This window comes from Ursus arctos, unplaced genomic scaffold, assembly GCF_023065955.2.
Source record: "Ursus arctos isolate Adak ecotype North America unplaced genomic scaffold, UrsArc2.0 scaffold_5, whole genome shotgun sequence".
NCBI classification, from domain to species: Eukaryota; Metazoa; Chordata; class Mammalia; order Carnivora; family Ursidae; genus Ursus; species Ursus arctos.
Window position 1 is genome coordinate 88,784,571 of NW_026623067.1, and position 21,326 is coordinate 88,805,896.

General features: G+C 42.2%; 1 protein-coding gene across 1 annotated transcript; it reads left to right on the forward strand.

The window, feature by feature from the left end:
* The first annotated feature begins 943 nt into the window (after window positions 1-943).
* Window positions 944-6,745, forward strand: TSLP (thymic stromal lymphopoietin). Its single transcript, XM_026498436.4, has 5 exons — window positions 944-1,234; window positions 2,189-2,338; window positions 3,201-3,245; window positions 3,919-4,053; window positions 5,909-6,745. The coding sequence occupies exons 1-5, from the start codon at window positions 944-946 to the stop codon at window positions 6,023-6,025; spliced, it is 738 nt and encodes a 245-aa protein (XP_026354221.1). The 3' UTR covers window positions 6,026-6,745.
* Window positions 6,746-21,326: the final 14,581 nt, after the last annotated feature.

The window sequence follows — 21,326 nt, forward strand, 5'->3', positions numbered from 1 at the left end:
GATGGCTTCCAGGAAGCCTGAGGAGGAGGCACCCTGTCTGCATAATCTCTACAAAGACCCACATAGATGCCAAGTTTTAAAAGAAAAAGCAAAGGATGGGAGACAATTCGGTTATACCCTAGAAAAATGCAGGTTGAACCTCACGGAGGGCTGCTTCCTTCTGTCCCTACTCCCATCGGCATATCCCAACCCAGTGAAGAAATCTATCTCTAGCTCCTGCTTGCTGACCAGAAACACCTCTGATGTCACAGCAGAAGAATCAAGCTTTGGCATCATCCCACGACACCATGAAAAGTTGGTGATGGGGGAGAGGGGCAGCGAGATTTCTTTCCCAGGGGATGCTGCCATGACAAAAAAACTCTGAACTTGGAGGATTCCAGAAAAGCCCATTTGGAAGTCATCGGTGAATCAGCGCCTTTCCATGACTCGGGTTAGCGCCGCAGTCTTTATCTCCAGGCCCTAACTAGCGTACCGGTACAGCTGGTGAGCGCCTTCTATGAGAAAAAGTTCAGTTCTGGCCTGAGTCCCCACCCCACCCCCACCCCTGAGTCTGTGCTTTTCCCGCTCCCCTCGCCACCCCCTGCAGTTGTTCCCAGGCACCGCGTGGCCTGTGACCTTTGCTAGGACTCACGTGGGGCGCCCTGCCTGCCTCAGCTGCTTCGGCGATGATTCCTAGGAACTTCCCAAGGACCAGGGCTCTGCACGCTCTGACACGCAAGGGGTGGGGGTGAGGGAAGGAAGAGGGGAGCTGGTTGTCTGGAGAGCCCCGAGCGGCGCGGGCCAAGCTCGGGCGGAGCGGGGTTCATCCCCCAGAAGCCCAGTCAGTGTCGGCCTTCCATCCCTTCAACCCCCTGTTGGCGTTGCCACAGCCCAGGAGGCGGCTACACACCCTGTCGGGCTCTCTCCCTGACTCACTTCGCTGCGCTTCAACTCCCTTTTCTGGATGAACGAGGGTTTGCAAGTACAAATCCGCGCCCGCCACCTCGTTGTCGCTCCTGTCCCTACAACCCGCGCGGTGCTCAGGCCTGAGGCGACCGAAGCTGTCACGGCTGCGCAGCGCGGGACTAAGCGCCTGGGACGCACGGGCGCACGAACCCGCGCGCCTCCGGAAGAGCCGCGCGCTGGACAGCACCCTCCCTGCGCGCGCAAGGCTGCGCGCCACGCGGCGCGGTGGGGCCCCGCTGCTTGTCTGGCGCGCTCGCCCTTCGCCGGCCTTGAGGGTGGGGCTGTGAAGGTGGATGGGCGTTGGGCTTTGTGGTTCTAAGAGTTTCTTGACACCTATAGAACGTGCTAGAGAAGACCGCAGCCCCTGCGGTGCCCCCCATCACCCAAGAGTAGGCGCTTCTTTTCCTGAAATTAATAAGGGCGCTTTGAAAAGTGAGTGTTTTGAGGGCGAGCGCCCATCCGATCTTTTCCCATTCATTTCAACTTCGTATCAGCTCCGTGCCTAAGATTCTGGTCACTATTGCATTTTAATGCCTTCACGCGGAAGTGCAGCCCAAGCCTGAGGCTGTACCCACCTTCCAAAGCATCCCATTAAGTGAGCACGTGTGTTTTCTCAGTTGCCACAGAAGGAAAGAACTAGTCGAAAGTGGCCAAAAGAAATACGGTGTACAGTATGCATGACCATCGGTACCTAGTTCTTAGAGTGGGTGCCGTTTTGGGGTGTTTTTTCCAACAAGAAAGGGGCTTAGCTACGGAAATGGCCCTGTAGGAGAAAAATATAGGTATCTGTTTCTTAAAGCGCTTTCAGGTACGTATCAAGCGTTTAGGGGAAAGATAAAAAGGAGGAAGGTGAGGGAAATTCCTGATGATTTTACCAATGTGAAAATTCCATAGATTTGGCTAGTTCTATTTTTTCTTTCATGTAATCAATTCAGAATTCTATAAAGGAAGAGAATGACATCAAGGAAAATCATTGGCCTAGAAGAAAAGAGCCCGTAGGCGTTTAGGTGTTATATATGTGGAGCCAGAAAGCTCTGGAGCATCAGGGAGACTCCAACTTAAGGCAACAGCATGGGTGAATATGGGCTTCAAGTGCACTGGGAGTGAGAGGCAAAGAGTGGTGTCTGGGCACAATACCCCTAAGGCAGGCCTTGCAGATCTAAAGGCAATTCAGTGTGGTTGGAAAGAGTTTATTGTGAAACTGGGGTGGAATTGGGTTTCCAAGTACATTACCTGATACTTATTTGTTCTGTCAGTTTTTTTCAGGAAAATCTTCATCTTGCAACTGGTAGGGCTGGTGCTAACCTACAATTTTACTGACTGTGACTTTGAGAAGATTAGAAAGAAGTATCAGGAAGTCATTTATCAAGCCCTGGAGAAATACATGAATGGGGTAAGTGAAGAAGCATTTTAAAAAAAATAGGTGTGTTTTCATCAAAAGGTTAGTCATACCCACATACAAACTGCAATTTAAATTTTAAGGAAAGAAAAATAATGTGGAAAAAAATCATAGCCTAGCATTTTGTCAAAAAATTCTACAAGTGACATTTAAATATATTGGCCTCTCAGACGACAACTTAGACATTGGCACACAGTAAGAGTGCAGATATTGGTGAGGAGCATACATGGATAGATAACACATATCTACCAAGGCGTCTATTCTCTGCCAAACTGCTGCTCCACCAGTGCGGTAGAAAGAAGACTGTGGGAAAGGGCTTGAGAGAGAAAGGAGAGTAAAAAAAGAGGGAATTCTTGCGAGCTAAGCCCTAACTAGAGATAAGAGCCCTGGGAAAGGTGCATTTCAGGTCTTTTTAGTGTTCTAGAAGCCTTAGAATGCCATTAAGGGATAAGGTGCTCTTCAGAGTTGTAATATACTGTAGTAATCATTTTCCTGATTATTCTAATTTCTGGATAGAGCATACATGTGTGAAATGCATGAATGGCTACAAGGCAGATGTGGCCATTCGAGAGATGGTATTATTGCTCACCTGTGTAGACCTATACAACTGTGCCCAGTTTTGGGGGGGTCCTCTCTCTAGGACCAGGGTCCTTTGATATCCAGTTTCAAACACTAGCAAGCACCATCTGAACTCAAAGTGTTTCACTACCTTGTCAATGACAAGAACAGAAGCACAGGGAGCGAGTGCCTAAGCGGAAACTGCTTTCAGAGCATCCTTTACACCTGGGAGCAGGCGGGGGTGGGGGTTATGATTTCTACATCTTTACCTTTCTTGTCATATATGTTTTTCTTCCAGACCAAAAGCACCGAATTCAACAACCCCATCTACTGTGAAGACCCGGTGAGTGGGTGGGTGGTCAGTACTGGGGCTTCCTCCAGAGAGACAGCAGGCATTCCTGGGAGAGGGTGTGCTGCGGGGCGTAGAACCGCGGGCGGTGGCTGGGCTCCCAGGCGACGCCGACCACGTCACGACGCCGGGCTGCGGGAACCCTCTGGGCCGGCGCCCAGCTTGGGATACTACTTCGGTTCCAATTTAGGGCAAGGAAGCCTCCCTCGCGAGTAAGCGGGATTCCGGGAGAGTTCTCCTCCCCCCTCCGCCGCCCCCGGGAGGGAAGGCGAATCGGGAATCGGGAGCAGGCAATGACGTCAGGGGAACGTCTCCCGGGCTGCGGAGCCTCGGCTCTTGGCGCCGCCTCCTGGCAGCCGCCCGGGCGGCGGGACTGGGGCGGAGCGCGAACCGCACGCGCCCTCTCTCCTCCAGCGCCGCTGCCACTCTCAAAACGCCCTCCTTCCTCCTGCTCCCGTGGGTTTTTTCTCCTTCTCCTCAACCGAGACCTCTTCCTTCCGCTCAAAGCGAGTTTGTTGGGGCTCCCGCTGCCCCTCCCGCACCTTGCACTTATTTCTTACCGACTGTGATTTTTGGTTTTGTCTTGTTTTATTTCTTTACTGTTTTTTGTGGCTTTTTTTTCCTGGCGTTTTTCTCTTTTCTCGTAAACCTTGCCGCCCGTGAGCAGCCAGATTGCCTCACTAAAATCGAACGCATTACCTTCTATCCCACCCACGGCTGCACGTCTCTCGCCGAGGAAATCTTTGCAATAGGAACTAATGCTACGCTCACTCTCCAGTGCCCAGGCTACTCCGGAATGCAGGTAAGCCAATACATTGGACTCTCGCTTTCCGTAGCCTTGGAATTAACCACAGTTAAGGTCGAACTTTGTTGCAGAAGTCGTTATGATATTTATTGAGGACCTATCTTTCCAAGAGCAAATGAGCCGGCTAAAAGCTGTAGATTCAGCCCCTGAGTCTCCTACGTCCTGGCTGCCCGAGCGTGGGAGGGTGATTGTCCAAAATGCTAATTCCTAAGGACCCAACTTAGACCTTCAAAATCACAATCCCCATGCATGGGCTCTTAATGACATTCTTATCCATTCCAAACTTTGAGCAGCACTGCTCGGGTTTATCACTTAATAATGTGTGCTTCTTTCTTAAAATGTTAAATTATACATTAAATCCACCCATATTTGCTTAATTGCTTGTATGGCTGTCTCTCTACATAATGGATTTTTGCATATGCAGTACATGCATTTGAATGGATGTGTAACTTTAAATAGAAACAATAGTGCGGAGTTAAGAGCAGGAAGTCTGGAGAAGGTCTTGCCTGACTTTGAATCCTAGCCCCAAAACTTCTAACTTGACATTTCTAGGCTCTGTGCGCCTAGTTTCATCTGCAAAATGAGGGTCATGTTAGCAAATCCCATATACAGTGTTATGAGGATTAAATGAGTCAATAGATGTTAAAGTACTTAGAGTAGTGCCTGGCACATAACAGGTCTTCAATAAATATTTATTTCAGCAGGCAAGTAAAATAGGGCATTTATCACCCAGATGACAAATTTAAAAAAAGACAAAAAAGAGACAAGAGTAGGTATGTATGACTACGCCTGCCTATTAACTGGTGACTTTTCTCAGTCTCAGTGTAGCCAAGGCTGTCACTATTTTAGGGATTAAAGATTGAGCCATATGGTCCATCCGGATTGGGCTTGAGTTAAAAACTCAATACCAGACAGCCATGTGAAATACCTGTTTGGCTCTATGCCTTCTATCAAAGAGACTGGCAAATCTACAGATGGCTATAGTGACATCATCCGTATGAAGAGCACAGAAGACAGTCCAGTTCAAGTTCTGGACAGCATGTGAGAAAGAGAGTCTGAGTAATTTATTTCAGCCCCTCCCAAGCCCAAAGGGAGAGTCTAAGACCAATAATATTTATGATTCAACAGATTTTAGATTATAAGATTTTTGCTTAGTAACCTGATAAATTTGATTGATCTGAATACTGTGTGTCTAGAAGGCCCAGTTTGTCACTATCCAAGAGTAACTCAGGTGAAGGAATATATGGGAAGATTATCACAATCTTTTTTTTTTTTTTAAGTTTAAACTCCTCTCTAGTCTGTGGCACATGTAGGTGGTAGGTGGTGGGAAGGACAGAAAGGAGGAGCACTTTGGGTCCCAATAACAGGTCTACTGGATTATATCCATAAAGAGGCATACACCGTGTTCTTGATGAACTTATGGTCTTGTCAGAGAGATCATGAAGCCATCAACTGAGTCATTTATTTAGTCACTCAATAAATATTCAGTGTTTCCTACGTAAAAGACATTGTGCTCAGCATTACAGGGAATACCCATGATGCAATAATAAAAACAACATGTAAGTGAGAGCCACGTTAAATGAAACACACTCTGAAGCACTAGAAGAGTTTCCAAAAGAAAAGTCTGAGCAAATAGCAGAGGCCTTGTAATGGAGGTGGTGCTTGGCTTTGAACCGAGAGTAGGTGGGTGGAGAGATGGGTGGGCATTCCTCTGGAGAAAGCACACAGGAGCAGCCAGTGAGCGGATGTTTTGGGGACACACTGAGAGATGGATTTGCATCAAGAAAACCCTGACATTCGATAGTTGTTAAAGATAGAGACAGTCTTGACGATTGATTCTTCTCTTCTACAGATAAATAATACCCAGGCAAAGAAGAAAAGAAAGAAAAGAGAAGTCACAACAAATAAATGCCGGGAACGAGTTGCATACTTAATAGGACTGTGGCGTCGTTTCAGTCGCATTTCATAGAAACAAAATACACCTTCCTTAGGGCTGTATTTCATAGCAACAAAGTAAATCATCTTTATTAGGTAGATGTAATGTTAACTCTAACTGTGACATTTAAAAGACCACTGATAGTTATTTTTTGATTATGGTAGGGTTTCTTAACTTATATTGTTTGATGTGGGCTTATAACGCAGGGTAAATACATTCCTCAAATGGAGGGGGATATAATGGTGATGCTTGAGCCACTGGCTGTGTGAGGTAATTTTCAGCTGCACCTACAAAAGCCTTACTTCAAGGGAAGAATCTAAACGTGAGGTAGAAGGGGGAAGGAGAAGGTTAAGGCAGGAAAAGCTTGAACTCAATAGCATGTAAACATCTGTTTAAAAGGCAAGCATTTCTTCTACATGTACTAATACTTCTTATGTTCTCATACCAAAAACATACAAAGGAAGAAATAAAAGCAAAAGGGGGTGCACAAAAAGTTGTACATATAATGAAGCAATTTGAAAGAATTTCCAAGCAAAATATTGTGGAAGTATTGTAAATCAAGTTTTAAAAATTATCTGACAAGAGAGATATATATGCAAGTAGATTCTGAAGAAGTGCCTTTGTCAAAGCTAAAATATGTATTTTTTTAAATTTATGGAATATATTTTTAATTTATTTGTAAGCACTTTTTAAAGTGTACATATTGTTTTGTAATTGACACTATATATTTCTTAATAAAACAATTGTCAAATTATCTTCTTATGAATAGTCTTTTTGATGTAGTTAGTAGAAAGTTTCACACACAACTTTCTGACGGGCATCACTTTTCTTCAGTTTTTTTCTGAGGTCTAGCCTTAATTTTTATTTGTTTTAATTAAAAATGCTTTTTATGGGGCGCCTGGCTGGCGCAGTCGTTAAGCGTCTGCCTTCGGCTCAGGGCGTGATCCCGGCGTTATGGGATCAAGCCCCACATCAGGCTCCTCCGCTATGAGCCTGCTTCTTCCTCTCCCACTCTGCTTGTGTTCCCTCTCTTGCTGGCTGTCTCTCTCTGTCAAATAAAGAAATAAAATCTTAAAAAAAAAAAAAAGACCTGCTTTCAGTTTGTGGAAGTATGCTTTAAAAAAATGTTTTTTACTGAGGTATGATTGACATATAACATTATTTTAGTTTCAGGTGTACAACATAGTGATTCAGCATTTGTATATACTGCAAAATGACTGTCGCACCCAGTAAGCCTGGTTAGTATCTGTGATGAAACTAATTTTTTTGTGATGAAAACTTTTAAGATCTACATTTCTTCAGTTCGTTACTTCCCCTCATCCCCTCGCCCATTGGCTACTCCCCTCTTGCTTTGTGCCTTGGCCCTGCATATGGAGAGAATATTTGGGGATAGGTGGCTTCAACATGCATTCCAATCATCTTTTTCCTAAGTTGTGCCTCTAGCCCTCCCTTCCCCTGTTTAACTTCCCCCACATCTGGAAGAGACAATGGAGTCTAAGATAAACAATGCCAAATCCATTCTCCTATTCTGGAATGCCTGCTGCCAGCTAGAGCAGCGGGTACCCTCTTGCTCACCTTCCAGTGGGAGGGCCCCCCTAGCCACAGAGCCCAGGCCAAAATAGAGCAGATAGTAGTACCCTGATTTTTCCTTGAGTGGAAACTTTCCCCTGACCACTGCTCTGAGGGCTGGTGCTCACAGAATAAGAGAGGTTCAAGGTTCCTAAATCCATCTTACCTGCCAACAGGTAAGAGGAAACTTACATTATGTATCCAAAAAGCATTTATGGAGCACCTAGTGTGTGCCATGCCTTCAGCCAAGTACCAGGGATACAAAAGTAAATAAAACACAGCTTTTACCCAGAGAAGCTCAGAGTGTTACTGAATAGGCACTTTCCTTTGCCCTAAGAGAATTTCCTATGCCCTCTTTCCAAAATAAAGTTCTCTAAAGAAAGACCCAGCCCAGGGCCCTAAATGCCATCATAAGAGGAACTCCTTTGAGTCTAGCACAGGTTAGGATTGATTAATTTCCTATGCAAAAGGTGGGGAAAGAGATGACAGTTTAACCTATTAACTCCATTTTACTAGGGGTTAATTGACGAGATTACACTAAACTGTGAAAAGAAATATTTTCACAATTATTCTCAAGGTGTTTGCCAATTTCCCTATAAGCAGAGAGGAATGAAGAACTGAAGACAGAAGACGAAGCTCAAAGTCATCCGACTGAACGCAGTTTCTTTGAGTTTTCTGCTTTATCTTTAAAATTTTGTGTAATTTATAGATTTTATTTTTCTATGTACCCCATAGGTGTTTTAATATAAAAGCAATCATTTTAATTATTTACTATCCCCCAAAATGAAAAATAAAGCATTCAAGCATTAAACATTCACTAAGTCTTTATTTTGTGTCATCCCTGGGCACATAGCTGAGAACATGGATAACTTGAAAATCTTAAAATCTTACCAAAGGATATTTATCATTTATGAACCTTGTGTCCCTTACCTCCTGTAACACAGCCTTAATACTTCTATAAAGAAAAAGATACTACACTTTAAAAAAGATCATTTTTATTTGCTAACTTTCACACATTCCTCCAGAATTCATATAGGCTGTGGCCAGGTTATGGTGAGATAATAACTATTAATTCCCATTGGCTTGTGACAACAACAGTTAGTTGTCACTCATGTTACAACTGGCAACTGCAAATTAGCTCCAGGTTTTGTCCACATACCTTCTTATTCCAGTACCTAGGCTGAAAAAGCAGCCCCTATCTAGAATATGTCTTCCTCTCGTGGCAGAGAGGAAAAGAGCAAGTGACTGGCAGAAACATGCAATAACTCTTCAAGCTTCTGCTGGGACATGGTGTACATCATATATGCTCATGTACAATGACCAAAGCAAGTCAAATGTTCCCTACCCTGTCTACAAAGTATTTGCTGTAAGGCCAGGGCAAAGGGCAAGGATATAAATCTTCCTATAGGGAGGGAGTATAAATATTGGGAATCCTAAAATAATATACACAGCTCATTACTCTGGGAGGGAATATGGCTGATAAAGGCAAGAAAAAAATTTCACACTTTTAGCATTTTATATATAAGTTTTTTTCATGAAGCAAATGTTTATTAAGTACCTCTTTTGTTCCAGGCACTGTTCTGAGTGCTTGTTATTTATCAATGAACAAAACAAACAAAAAAACTCTACTTTCATCAAACTTATCCACTAAAATATTAAAATAAAATAAACCTATTAGATAAGCTAATAGTATAGTAAGCAGCTCTTCTCTCTTTTTGAATTTGAATAAATATTTGCAGGTAATTAGCATCTTGATCACCGTCAAGGCACACCCCAAACATGGCGAGAAATGTACACTGCTATTGAGAAATCCAGTGTAAAAATGAAAGTTCAAGTAAGTACAAGTCAAGAACGAGATAACAAGCTATCATTCTGTTAGCATCTGCTCTTTAATTACCGAACATCCCAAGTGTTCAAGACTCTTTTGTGCCAAATACTATAAATCAAGATTTTCTTGTTCAAGAATGTACTAATCAGATGTACAAGTTAGCTAACATGTTATTCTCATCTTTGAAATAAAATGTAACATTTTAGAACTGGAAGAAATTTAAGAGATTATCTACTTAGACCTCTGTTCATTAGATATAATTGGTAAGACCTCTTCACCATTGTCAAGTACAAATATGGTCACGTGCACTTTTACTTTTTATATGTCACTTGATCCAAATCTTATTAGGAGGCCAAGATTTTTTTTAATAATGAAAACCATATAGAAATAAAACAATAAGGATAAGAGGTTATTCTGTATGTTGAATTTGGTCCTTGGTTCTTAGGTCACCACTGTTTTAGTTCATTTTTACATGCTCAGAGTCTATTCCCCAAACCTACATCTTGGGAGGACAGCAGGCCCCAGAGACATGGAGCGACAACATCAGTCATCTCTGGCAGTCCTGGGTACATCTAAGTTCTAATCATCTGCCCAGACTCCCCCTCCCATTATGATTAGCTCCTCGTTAGAGCCCTCACTCTCTGTTTTTGACAGCAGACCTCAGAGAGAACTATTTCAATCCAGGGCTCCCGATAAAATTTAAATTTGATTTTTTTTCTCCCAGGGGGCATCTGTACCTATCCAAGTTGCCCAAGTAATCAGTTCCCTCACTCAAGTCGTAGTTGTACTCACCAGAGTCTATAACGGCTCCCCTTTGTTGAATTTGAAAGGTCCTAGGGCAATCAAACAAACTGACTTTCCTGCTCTATGCCTGATCAAGTCCATTCAGGTTATTTGTTATCACAATGAGGAAAAACTGCTCCAAGGATACTCACTGTTGTCCTCCGTAGGAAGCCAGACCATGAGCACTAGTTAAAGAGGAAACTCAGGCCTAGAGAAGTTAAGTGAAGTGGGTCAAATAGTAGAAAAGGACAATGCCTAGTTCACTATTCTATTACACTACACTGCCTTTCTCCTTTGATTCAGATGTCCATCTTCTTATAGCTACACCTGTTTCTGAAGCTCTCCTATACAGCTTGGAGCAAGGCAAAGTCAGTTCATAGTGTTCTCTCTGGCTCCCCTTGTAAAGAACCACTACCATATCCACACCATTAGCACACACTTGAGCCACACCGCTATGTTGGTGCAACACATATCTACATTAAGCACATCCACATTAAATTGATTATTAGTGCCAGGGAATGAAAACTAACATTGCAAGTGAAATTTGCAGAGTCTGCTTACGATTCTCTCTCTCCCACTTCCCTCCCCCCACTCATGCTCCCTTTCTCAAATAAATAAACACATACATAAAATCTTTAAAATATATATGTAACACTTTTTACTAGAAAGAGAAAAGAAAATCATATCCAACTCTCTTATTCTGCAAGTTAAATTGAGATCTATAGATCATCTCTGTGTTGCTAATGCTAACTAATGAAACCTCAGAGTCCAGCCTTAAAATGCAATAATACAGAATGTTTTTTATATTATCAAAAGAAAGCTTACACAAAGGCGAAGGAGCTCTCTCACCTCTGCACTAACTGAGGAGAAAAGATCATTCTTTGCCATTAACTATTCCTAAGAATCTGATTTGATAAAACATCATATTGTAAATTTTTACAAGAATAATCTGGTTTTCCTATGAAATATTTGGACTTACGTAAATAATCACAAATTTTATTAGCTTCTTTTTTTCTGTTACTATAAATCTGGTTTTTGAAGTAGTTTTTGGTTGGAAACCTCGTGTACGACTGAAAATTTTAGAAATTGTTGTCAATTCTATAACCTGTAATTCTGATTGGCACTATTTTCAAAAAAATAGTGGGAGTGGGAGGTAGGGGTGGGGCTAGGGGGTTAGGAGGCGAGATATCAGGAAGGAAAATAAAAAAATGTCCATTACAGTTTTTCATAGAACAAGATATTGAAAGTTTAGTGGTATTTTTAATTAATATTGTTATTAAAGTATTATGGTTTGTCATTTTAATTCAAAACTATTAAGAGTTTTAATTTCCTGAGATGAGATAGTATGAAAAGATAGAACAAAAAATTCTTCTCCTATGATTGTATTCTGTAAAAATATAAAGAGCCCTACTTCGATTTTTATCTATTATGAATGGCATCTCTAACTGGATATTTTTTTAGGCTCTCCAGTTGGGGCTACCCCAGAATATAAAGAAAAAAATTGTATTTATGCTTTAAGTCTATTGCTGTGGCTGGTGGCAGAGACCACCTCCCTCTAGAGATGCTGAAAATGCTGAAAAGTTGTTTTCCCAGTTTCTGTCGTGACTAAAACAAGAACTTATAGTGCAGCCTTGGTCAACTGGACTTAAAGTAAGTCTGCTGCAGGAATTCTGGAAAAAGTTTTCTTTTCTTATTCTTAACTTGACATTTTGTTTCTCCATATTATGTTTGGAATAGCTGCAGTCAGCTGTTAAAACAAAACAAAACAAAACAAAACAAAACAAAACAAAAAACTAGACAGACCTTTCCCAGAAGCCTCTCAAAAGACAGCGTCTAAAATCTCATTGGCCAGAATTAGGTCTCTAGCCTTTGCCCAAACCAATTGCTGGCAAGAAAAATGTTAATTACCACAATTAGCTTAGACTAATTAATGTTCACTCACTGGAGCTGGGGAGGGAGTTAGCCTCTACTGAACTATGACACCATCTGCTATGTGAACATAACTGAGATTCTGCTAGTTAAGAATGAAAAGAGAGTGTATATCCGTCATAGAAAACAAACACTACGTGAAGTGATACTCAGAAGTTCAGAGAAAGGAGAGCCCCTTTTGGGCTGAAAAAGTCAGAGAAGACTTTGTAGAGGCGGTAGAACTTGAACTGGGTTTGGAATAAAAGGGAGAATATTATCCGGATGTAAAGTATGAGGACACTGTGCAGAGAAAAGAGCTTAAGCAATGGCATAAATATTGTAACAAGATATTTAATGTGTTCAAGTTACTGTTGCTGCATAATAAGCCACTCCAAAACAAATACTTTATTGTGTTGTAGGTTCTGTGGCTCAGAAACTTAGAAAGAGCACAGCAGAGATGGTGTGTCAATTGAGCGGACTGAAATCTGGGAGTGACTCAATACCTATGGGCTGAAATATTCTAGAAGCATCTGTATCCTGTCATGCTTAGTGGTTAATGCTGGCTGTGAGCTGAGACCACAGCTGGGTGACAGGTTGTAATACCTATGCATGCGTCTTCACATGGTCTCTCCACATGAGCTAGTTTGGGCTTTCTGTCTGTGTCTCAAAGTGGGCATTACAAGAGATCAAGGTTGGAATGCAAAGGATTTTTATGATCTAGTCTTGCAAGTAACATGCTCACCATATTTTATTATTTGAAGCAGTCAAAAAGATTTACCCAGGTTCTTTTTGGAGTTAAGATGGCGGAGGAGTAGGGGACCTCTTTTTCAGCCGGTCCCCTGAGTCAAGCTGGATAGGTACCAGACCAGCCTGAACACCCACGGAATCAGCCTGAGATGCAGGAAGATACATCTGGATCTCTACAAATGAACATCTCCAGCGCTGAGTATTGAGGTACGAAGCGGGGAGCCGTGAAACCGCGCACAGATATCGGAAGATAAACGGAAGGGGGAGGGAGCCACCGCATTCGGACACCGGGAAGCGGTAGCCACCTGCACGGGGGAGCGGGTGGACTCGCAGACAGCACCCGCGAGAGAGCAGACTGAGACCGTAAGCCGGGGAGCGGGCGCCACCAGACTTCTCACAGAGCTCCGGTGTGCTCATTGGAACCAGACTGAGACCGTGAGCCAGGAACGCGCGCCACCAGACTGAGGGCTGGAGCTTCGGAGCGCGCGGTGGGGGGGGGGGGGGTGGCTGGCGGCCAGCGGCTGGCGGTGTTAGAAACACAAAGGACAGAGATGCGCAGGCCCTGGAAGTGAGAGCTGGGACGCCGGGTGTGGGGTGCACATCCCTGGACGCTGCAGGGTTGAGCAGCACCAACAGAAACAGAGTTAAAGTGGCCAGAACATCAGTGAAGAACAGTCCGTGATCCCTGTTCTGAGACAGAGGCTGAGATTCGACCACTGCTGCTCTGACTCTCAGAAGAGGCACAGCAAACCGCCAGGGAAAGCTGCCAGAGAACAAAAGCCTGGAAATACCAGCTCACAGCGTGCCCACCCCCACCCCCCCTCACAGGGGACACGGAAACCCTACCCAAACAGGGTTGCCTGAGTATTGGAGACCCTACCCAAACAGGGTTGCCTGAGTATCGGCGCAGCAGGCCCCTCCCTCAGAAGGCAGGCTGAAAAATCAAGAAGCCCACATCCCTAAGATCCCTATAAAACGAGGGCGCACTGCCTGGGTCCTGGTCAATAATTTGGGCTCTGGACAACCCCGCAACCTCTCCTCATCAGAATGATGAGAAGGAGAAATCCCCCCCAACAAACAAAAGACAATGAGTCTGTGGCCTCTGCCACAGAACTAATGGATATGGATATAACCAAATTATCAGAAATGGAATTCAGAGTAACAATGGTCAAGATGATGTGTAGACTTGAAAAAAGTATTAACGAAAATGTTAATGAGAATATAGAATCTCTAAGGGCGGAAATGAGAGCGAATCTGGCAGAAATTAAAAATTCTATGAGCCAAATGTAGGCAAAACTAGAGGCTCTGATGGCCAGAGTGAATGAGGCAGAAGAACATATCAGCAAATTGGAGGATGGGTTAGTAGAAGAAAAAGCTAAAATAGAATCTGGGCTCAAAAAAAAAAATCCTAGCTCAAGAATGTAGGTTACGGGAGATTACTGACTCAATGAAACGTTCCAATGTCAGAATCATCGGCATCCCCGAGGGGGTGGAGAAAAACAGAGGTCTAGAAGAGATATTTGAACAAATTGTAGCTGGAAAATGTCCCTAATCTAGCAAAGGAAACAAACATTCGTGTCCAAGAGGCAGAGAGGACCCTTCCCAAGCTCAACCATGACAAACCTACGCCACATCACGTCATAGTACATTTTGCAAATATTAGATCCAAGGATACAGTACTGAAAGCGGCCAGGGCAAAGAAATTTCTCACGTACCAGGGCAAAGGTATCAGAATTACGTCAGACCTGTCTACACAGACCTGGAATGAGAGAAAGAGTTGGGGGGAGGGCATTTTTAAAGCTCTTTTAGAGAAAAACATGCAGCCAAGGATCCTTTATCCAGCAAGGCTGTCATTCAGAATTGATGGAGAAATAAGAAACTTCAAGAATCGCCAGTAATTGACCAATTTTGTAACCATGAATCCAGCCCTACAGGAGATATTTAGGCGGGTTCTATAAAAGTAAAAAGGCCCCAAGAGTGATACAGAACAGAAAGTCACAATCTATAGAAACAAAGACTTTACTGGCAACATGGCATCATTAAAATCATATCTCTCAATAATCAGTCTCAATGTAAATGCCCTAAATGCTCCCATAAATGACACAGGGTTACAGACTGGATAAAAAGACATGACCCACCCATTTGCTGTCTACAAGAGACTCATTTTGAACCTAAAGATACATTCAGACTGAAAGTGAAGGGATGGAGAACCATTTTTCACGCCAATGGGCCTCAAAAGAAAGCTGGGGTAGCAATTCTCATATCAGACAGATTGGATTTTAAACTAAAGACTATAGTTAGAGACACAGAAGGGCACTATGTTATTCTTAAAGGATGTATCCAACAAGTGGATATGACAATTATAAACATCTATGCCCCCAACAGGGGAGCAGCAAGATACACAAGCAACTCTTAATCAGAATAAAGAGACATATAGATAAAAACACATTAATAGTAGGGGACCTCAACACTCTACTATCAGAAATAGACAGAATACCCATGCAAAAAATCGACAAAGAAACAAGGGCTTTGAATGCCATACTCGACGAGTTGGACCTCATAGATATATATAGAACACTACACCCCAGAACCAAACAATACTCATTCTATTCTAATGCCCATGGAACATTCTCAAGAATAGACCATGTTCTGCAACACAAAATAGGTGTCAACCAATACCAAAAGACTGAAATTATTCCCTGCATAGTCTCAGACCACAACACTTTGAAATTGGAACTCAACCACAAGGAAAAATTTGGAAGAAACTCAAACACTTGGAGACTAAGAACCATCCTGCTCAGGAATGATTCGATAAACCAGGAAATCAGAAATCAATTTAAACAATTTATGGAGACCGATGAGAATGAAAACACAACAGTCCAAACCCTATGGGATACAGCAAAGGCAGTCCTAAGGGTGAAATACATAGCCATCCAAGCCTCACTCAAAAGAATAGAAAAATCTAAAATACAGTTTTTATATTCTCACCTCAAGAAGCTGGAACAGCAACAGAGGGACAGGCCTAATCCATGCACGAGGAAGCAGCGGACCAAGACTAGAGCAGAAATCAATGAATTAGAAACCAGGAGTACAGTAGAGCAGATCAACAGAACTAGAAGCTGGTTCTTTGAGAGAATCAATAAAATTGACAGACCGCTGGCAAGACTTATCCAAAGGAATAGAGAAAGGAACCAAATTAATAAAAATTATGAATGAAAAAGGAGAGGTCACAACCAACACCAATGAAATTGGAAGGATTATTAGAAACTTTTATCAACAGCTTTATGCCAATAAATTAAGCAATCTGGAAGAGATGGAGGCCTTCCTGGAAACCTATAAACTACCAAGACTGAAACAGGAAGAAATTGATTTTTTAAACAGGCCAATTAATTATGAAGAGATTGAGTCAGTGATAAACAACCTTGCAAAAAACAAAATTCCAGGCCCGGATGGTTTTCCTGGGGAATTCTACCAAACATTCAAAGAAGAAATAATACCTATTCTCCTAAAGCTATTTCAAAAAATAGAAACAGAAGGAAAGCTACCAAACTCATTCTATGAGGCCAATATTACCTTGATCCCCAAACCAGGCAAAGACCCCCTCAAAAAGGAGAATTACAGACCGATTTCCCTAATGAACATGGATGCCAAAATCCTCAACAAGATCCTGGCTAATAGAATCCAACAGTACATTAAAAAGGATTATCCATCATGACCAAGTGGGATTCATCCCTGGGATGCAAAGGTGGTTCAACATTGGCAAATCGATCAGTGTCTTAGATTTTATCCAGAAAGAAAAATTCAGAAATCATATGATTCTCTCAATAGATGCAGCAAAAGCATTTGACAAACTACAGCATCCTTTCCTGATTAAAACCCTTCGGAGTGTAGGGATAGAGGGTACATTTCTCAATCTCATAAAAACCATCTATGAAAAGCCTACAGCAAATATCATTCTCAACGGGGAAAAGCTGGAAGCCTTTCCCTTAAGATCAGGAGCACGACAAGGATGCCCACTCTTGCCACTATTATTCAACATAGTACTAGAAGTCCTTGCAACAGCAATCAGACAACAAAAAGGGATAAAAGGTATCCAAATCGGCAAAGAAGAAGTCAAAATGTCTCTCTTCGCAGATGACATGATACTCTATATGGAAAACCCAAAAGAATCCACTCCCAAACTATTAGAAGTTATAGAGCAATTCAGTAATGTGGCGGGATACAAAATCAATGCTCAGAAATCAGTTGCATTTCTATACACGAATAATGAGACTGAAGAAAGAGAAATTAGGGAATCCATCCCATTTACAATAGCACCAAAAACCATACGTTACCTTGGAATTAACTTAACCAGAGACGTAAAGGTTCTATATTCTAGAAACTACAAATCACTCTTGAAAGACATTGAAGAAGACACAAAAAGATGGAAAAATATTCCATGCTAATGAATCAGAAGAATTCACACAGTTAAAATGTCCATGCTACCCAGAGCAATCTACACTTTCAATGCTATCCTGATCAAAATACCGATGACATTTTTCAAAGAACTGGAACAAATAGTCCTTAAATTTGTATGGAACCAGAAAAGGCCCCGAATTGCCAAGGAACTGTTGAAAAGGAAAAACAAAGCTGGGGGCATCACAATGCCGGATTTCAAGTTGTATCACAAAGCTGGGATCACAAAGACAGCATGGTTCCAGCACAAAAATAGACCATAGACCAATGGAACAGAATAGAGAACCGGGAAATGGACCCTCGGCTCTTTGGGCAACTAATCTTTGATAAAGCAGGAAAAAACATCCAGTGGAAAAAAGACAGTCTCTTCAATAAATGGTGCTGGGAAAATTGGACAGCTACATGCAAAAGAATGAAACTTGACCACTCTCCCACACCATACACAAAGATAAACTCCAAATGGATGAAAGACCTCGATGTGAGACAGGAATCCATCAAAATCCTAGAGGAGAGCATAGGCAGCAACCTCTATGACATTGGCCAAAGCAACCTTTTTCATGACACATTTCCAAAGGCAAGAGAAACAAAAGATAAAATGAACTTGTGGGACTTCATCAAGATAAAAAACTTCTGCACAGCCAAGGAAACAGTCAAAAAAACTAAGAGGCAGCCCATGGAATGGGAGAATATATTTGCAAATGATACTACAGATAAAAGACTGGTATCCAAAATCTACAAAGAACTTCTCAAACTCAATACATGAGAAACAAATAAACAAATCATAAAATGGGCAGAAGATATGACCAGACACTTTTCCAATGATGACATACAAATGGCTAACAGACACATGAAAAAATGTTCAACATCATTAGCCATCAGGGAAATTCAAATCAAAACCACACTAAGATACCACCTTACACCTGTTAGAATGGCAAAAATTGACAAGGCAAGAAACAACAATTGCTGGAGAGGATGTGGAGAAAGGGGATCCCTCCTACATTGTTGGTGGGAATGCACGTTGGTACAGCCACTTTGGAAAACAGTGTGGAGGTCCCTTAAAAAGTTAAAAATTGAGCTACCCTATGACCCAGCCATTGCACTACTGGGTATTTACCCCAAAGATACAGACATAGTGAAGAGAAGGGCCCTATGCACCCCAATGTTCATAGCAGCATTGTCCACAATAGCTAATTCGTGGAAGGAACCGAGATGCCCTTCAACAGATGACTGGATTAAGAAGTTGTGGTCCATATATACAATGGAATATTACTCAGCTATCAGGAAGAACGATTTCTGAACATTTGCTGCAACATGGACGGCACTGGAGGAGATAATGCTAAGTGAAATAAGTCAAGCAGAGAAAGACAATTATATGATTTCTCTCATCTATGGAACATAAGAACTAGGAAGATCGGTAGGGGAAGAAAGGGATAAAGAAAGGGGGGGGTAATCAGAAGGGGGAATGAACCATGAGAGACTATGGACACTGAGAAACAAACTGAGGGCTTTAGAGGGGAGGGTGGTGGGGGAATGGGATAGACTGGTGATGGGCAGTAAGGAGGGCACGTATGTCATGGTGCACTGGGTGTTATACGCAACTAATGAATTATCGAACTTTACATCGGAAACCGGGGATGTAATGTATGGTAACTAACATAATATAATAAAAAAACATAAAAAAAAAAGATTTACCCAGGTTCGAAGGGGAGGAGATAAAGATCTCAAGACTGGATGGTAGTAGGGTCAAGATCACATTTTATTAAGAGCATGAGGATGGGTGATATTGTGGAAATCATTTTTGGGAACTCAATCTGCTACAGAATGAAAGTCTCAAAAGTCTTCTAAAGTCTCAAAGCTTAGAATAAGTAACAATTCTCTCCCCATGTCTAAAGAAACCTTGCAAGCCATTCATTTAGGACTTGCTTAAGAGATGGCCAGACTGATCTAGTCACAACCCGAGAAAGACAGTTGTAATTAGAAGATTCTTTAAAGAGAATTTGTAGATGTAGAGAGAGCTGTGGTTTCCCCACCAATCCTTACCAAGAAGGGGTACCTGAGTTGCCCAACACCTGCAATTCTTAAGCTAAATGATGTGCCCTCTCCAAAACATTATAGAGATTAGAGGTCTGTATAAGCAAGTGAGTCTCCTGAGCTGCAGAATTTTGTAGGCTCACCCCAGGGCCACCTAAATGAGATGCAAGATAGTACTTGGGAAGATTCTCATATGTGTCTTTGAAGATGAGTCAGAGTGCATAAAAAAAAAATAAAAAGTTCTCATTGGGAGAGCTCTAGGGAAGGAAACTAGTCATAATAGACTGCAATGACTAGGATATTGAGAGAGATCAAGAGTTGGTCAAGATGCACGAGACAGAGGACACTTGATACTCAAGAGAACTACCAAGAGTATCTTCTAAATATGATGTTTATTTTGTATTTTCCTTTCCCTGATCCAAAAGGAGCAGACTCAAAGTGTCAGGGGCAAGGAGAGTAAAAGAAGAGGTTAGTAGGAGTGGGTCCAGTTCTGTCCTTTCTGAAGCATGGTTCTCTAATTTTTCCTTTAGTTCTTTCTTTTTATGTTCAGTTAACCAACATATAGTACATCATTAGTTTTTGACGATTCATTAGTTGCCTATAATACCCAGTGCTCCTTTTGTTCTAGAAACATTCTCAGCACCCCCACACCTCCTTGAGTAGGCAGAATCATTTTGTTTTAAAGTTTATTTCTCTGTGCTTCTGACCCAAACATTTCTAACCAATACAGATATAAAGGATATTAGGAGAGTGAGGAGGGGGGCGCCTGGGTGGCACAGCGGTTGCGCGTCTGCCTTCGGCTCAGGGCGTGATCCCGGCGTTATGGGATCGAGCCCCACATCAGGCTCTTCTGCTATGAGCCTGCTTCTTTCTCTCCCACTCCCCCTGCTTGTGTTCCCTCTCTCGCTGGCTGTCTCTATCTCTGTCGAATAAATAAATAAAATCTTTAAAAAAAAAAAAAAAAAAAGGAGAGTGAGGAGGATATATAGGCAAGACAAGAGAAAGAATATATAGGCAAGACAAGTAAAAAAGAGAGTTTTCTTAGGAAAATCAGTTTCTTACTTTTCAAATTTGGATATACCTCTCCTGTAGCATGAGGTTGCTGTCAAGATGTCAGCAAGGCTGCGGTCATCTGAAGGCTGCAGGCTTGACTGGAGCTGAAGGATGTGGTTTCAAGGTGTTTTTACTCACATGCCTTGCAAGGTAGTTCTGGTGTGTGGCAGGAGGCTCTCAATTCCTTGCCGTGTGAAACGCTCTATAGGACTCCTTGAGTGTCGTCTCAACATGGCTGTTGACTTCCTGAAGAACTAATGACCAAAAAGGGAGCAAGTCAAAATCTTCAAAGTCTTTTATGACCTAGCCTGGTTACACAAATCAACCCTATTTAGTGTGAGAGGGAACTACACAAGGGCGTTGAATACCGGGAGGTAAGAATCACTGAGGGCCATCTTGGAGGCTGGTGATCACAATACCTGAAGGTACCAACAAAAAAGAAATGGCCTTTATCATATAAACTACTCAGAAACAGCCATATTTAACCCTTTTTAAAAAGTTAGAAATGACAACATGGCATAGCTGTATATTTAATTTACCTGAATATTGTGAAGCCCTAGTGTGTTGAATTAAATGGAAAATGATCATTTGTCAATGATCTACTGTATCCATATTTTCTTTTACTCTAACTTGTGACTAGTATCCTTGGGGGCAAAAAGAATAAGAGCTAATTCTTTTTCTCCCATCACACACACACACACTTTGCTGGTGGCTGAATAGTGAGCAACTCAGGGAGGCAACTGGTGGAAAGAATTGAACCTGGGCCAACTGTTCAACTGGAAAACTCACAATCAGCCCATAACACCTGCTCTTTAAAAGATCACAGCACAATAGCTAGCATGCACATCTACTGCTACTATACTGCATTTTCCATGATGGTTCTAATTTTTTAAACTTTTGCCTCACTATCCAGATGTAGGTTAAAGAATATAAATCTGATTGTCACACAGGCCTAAATTC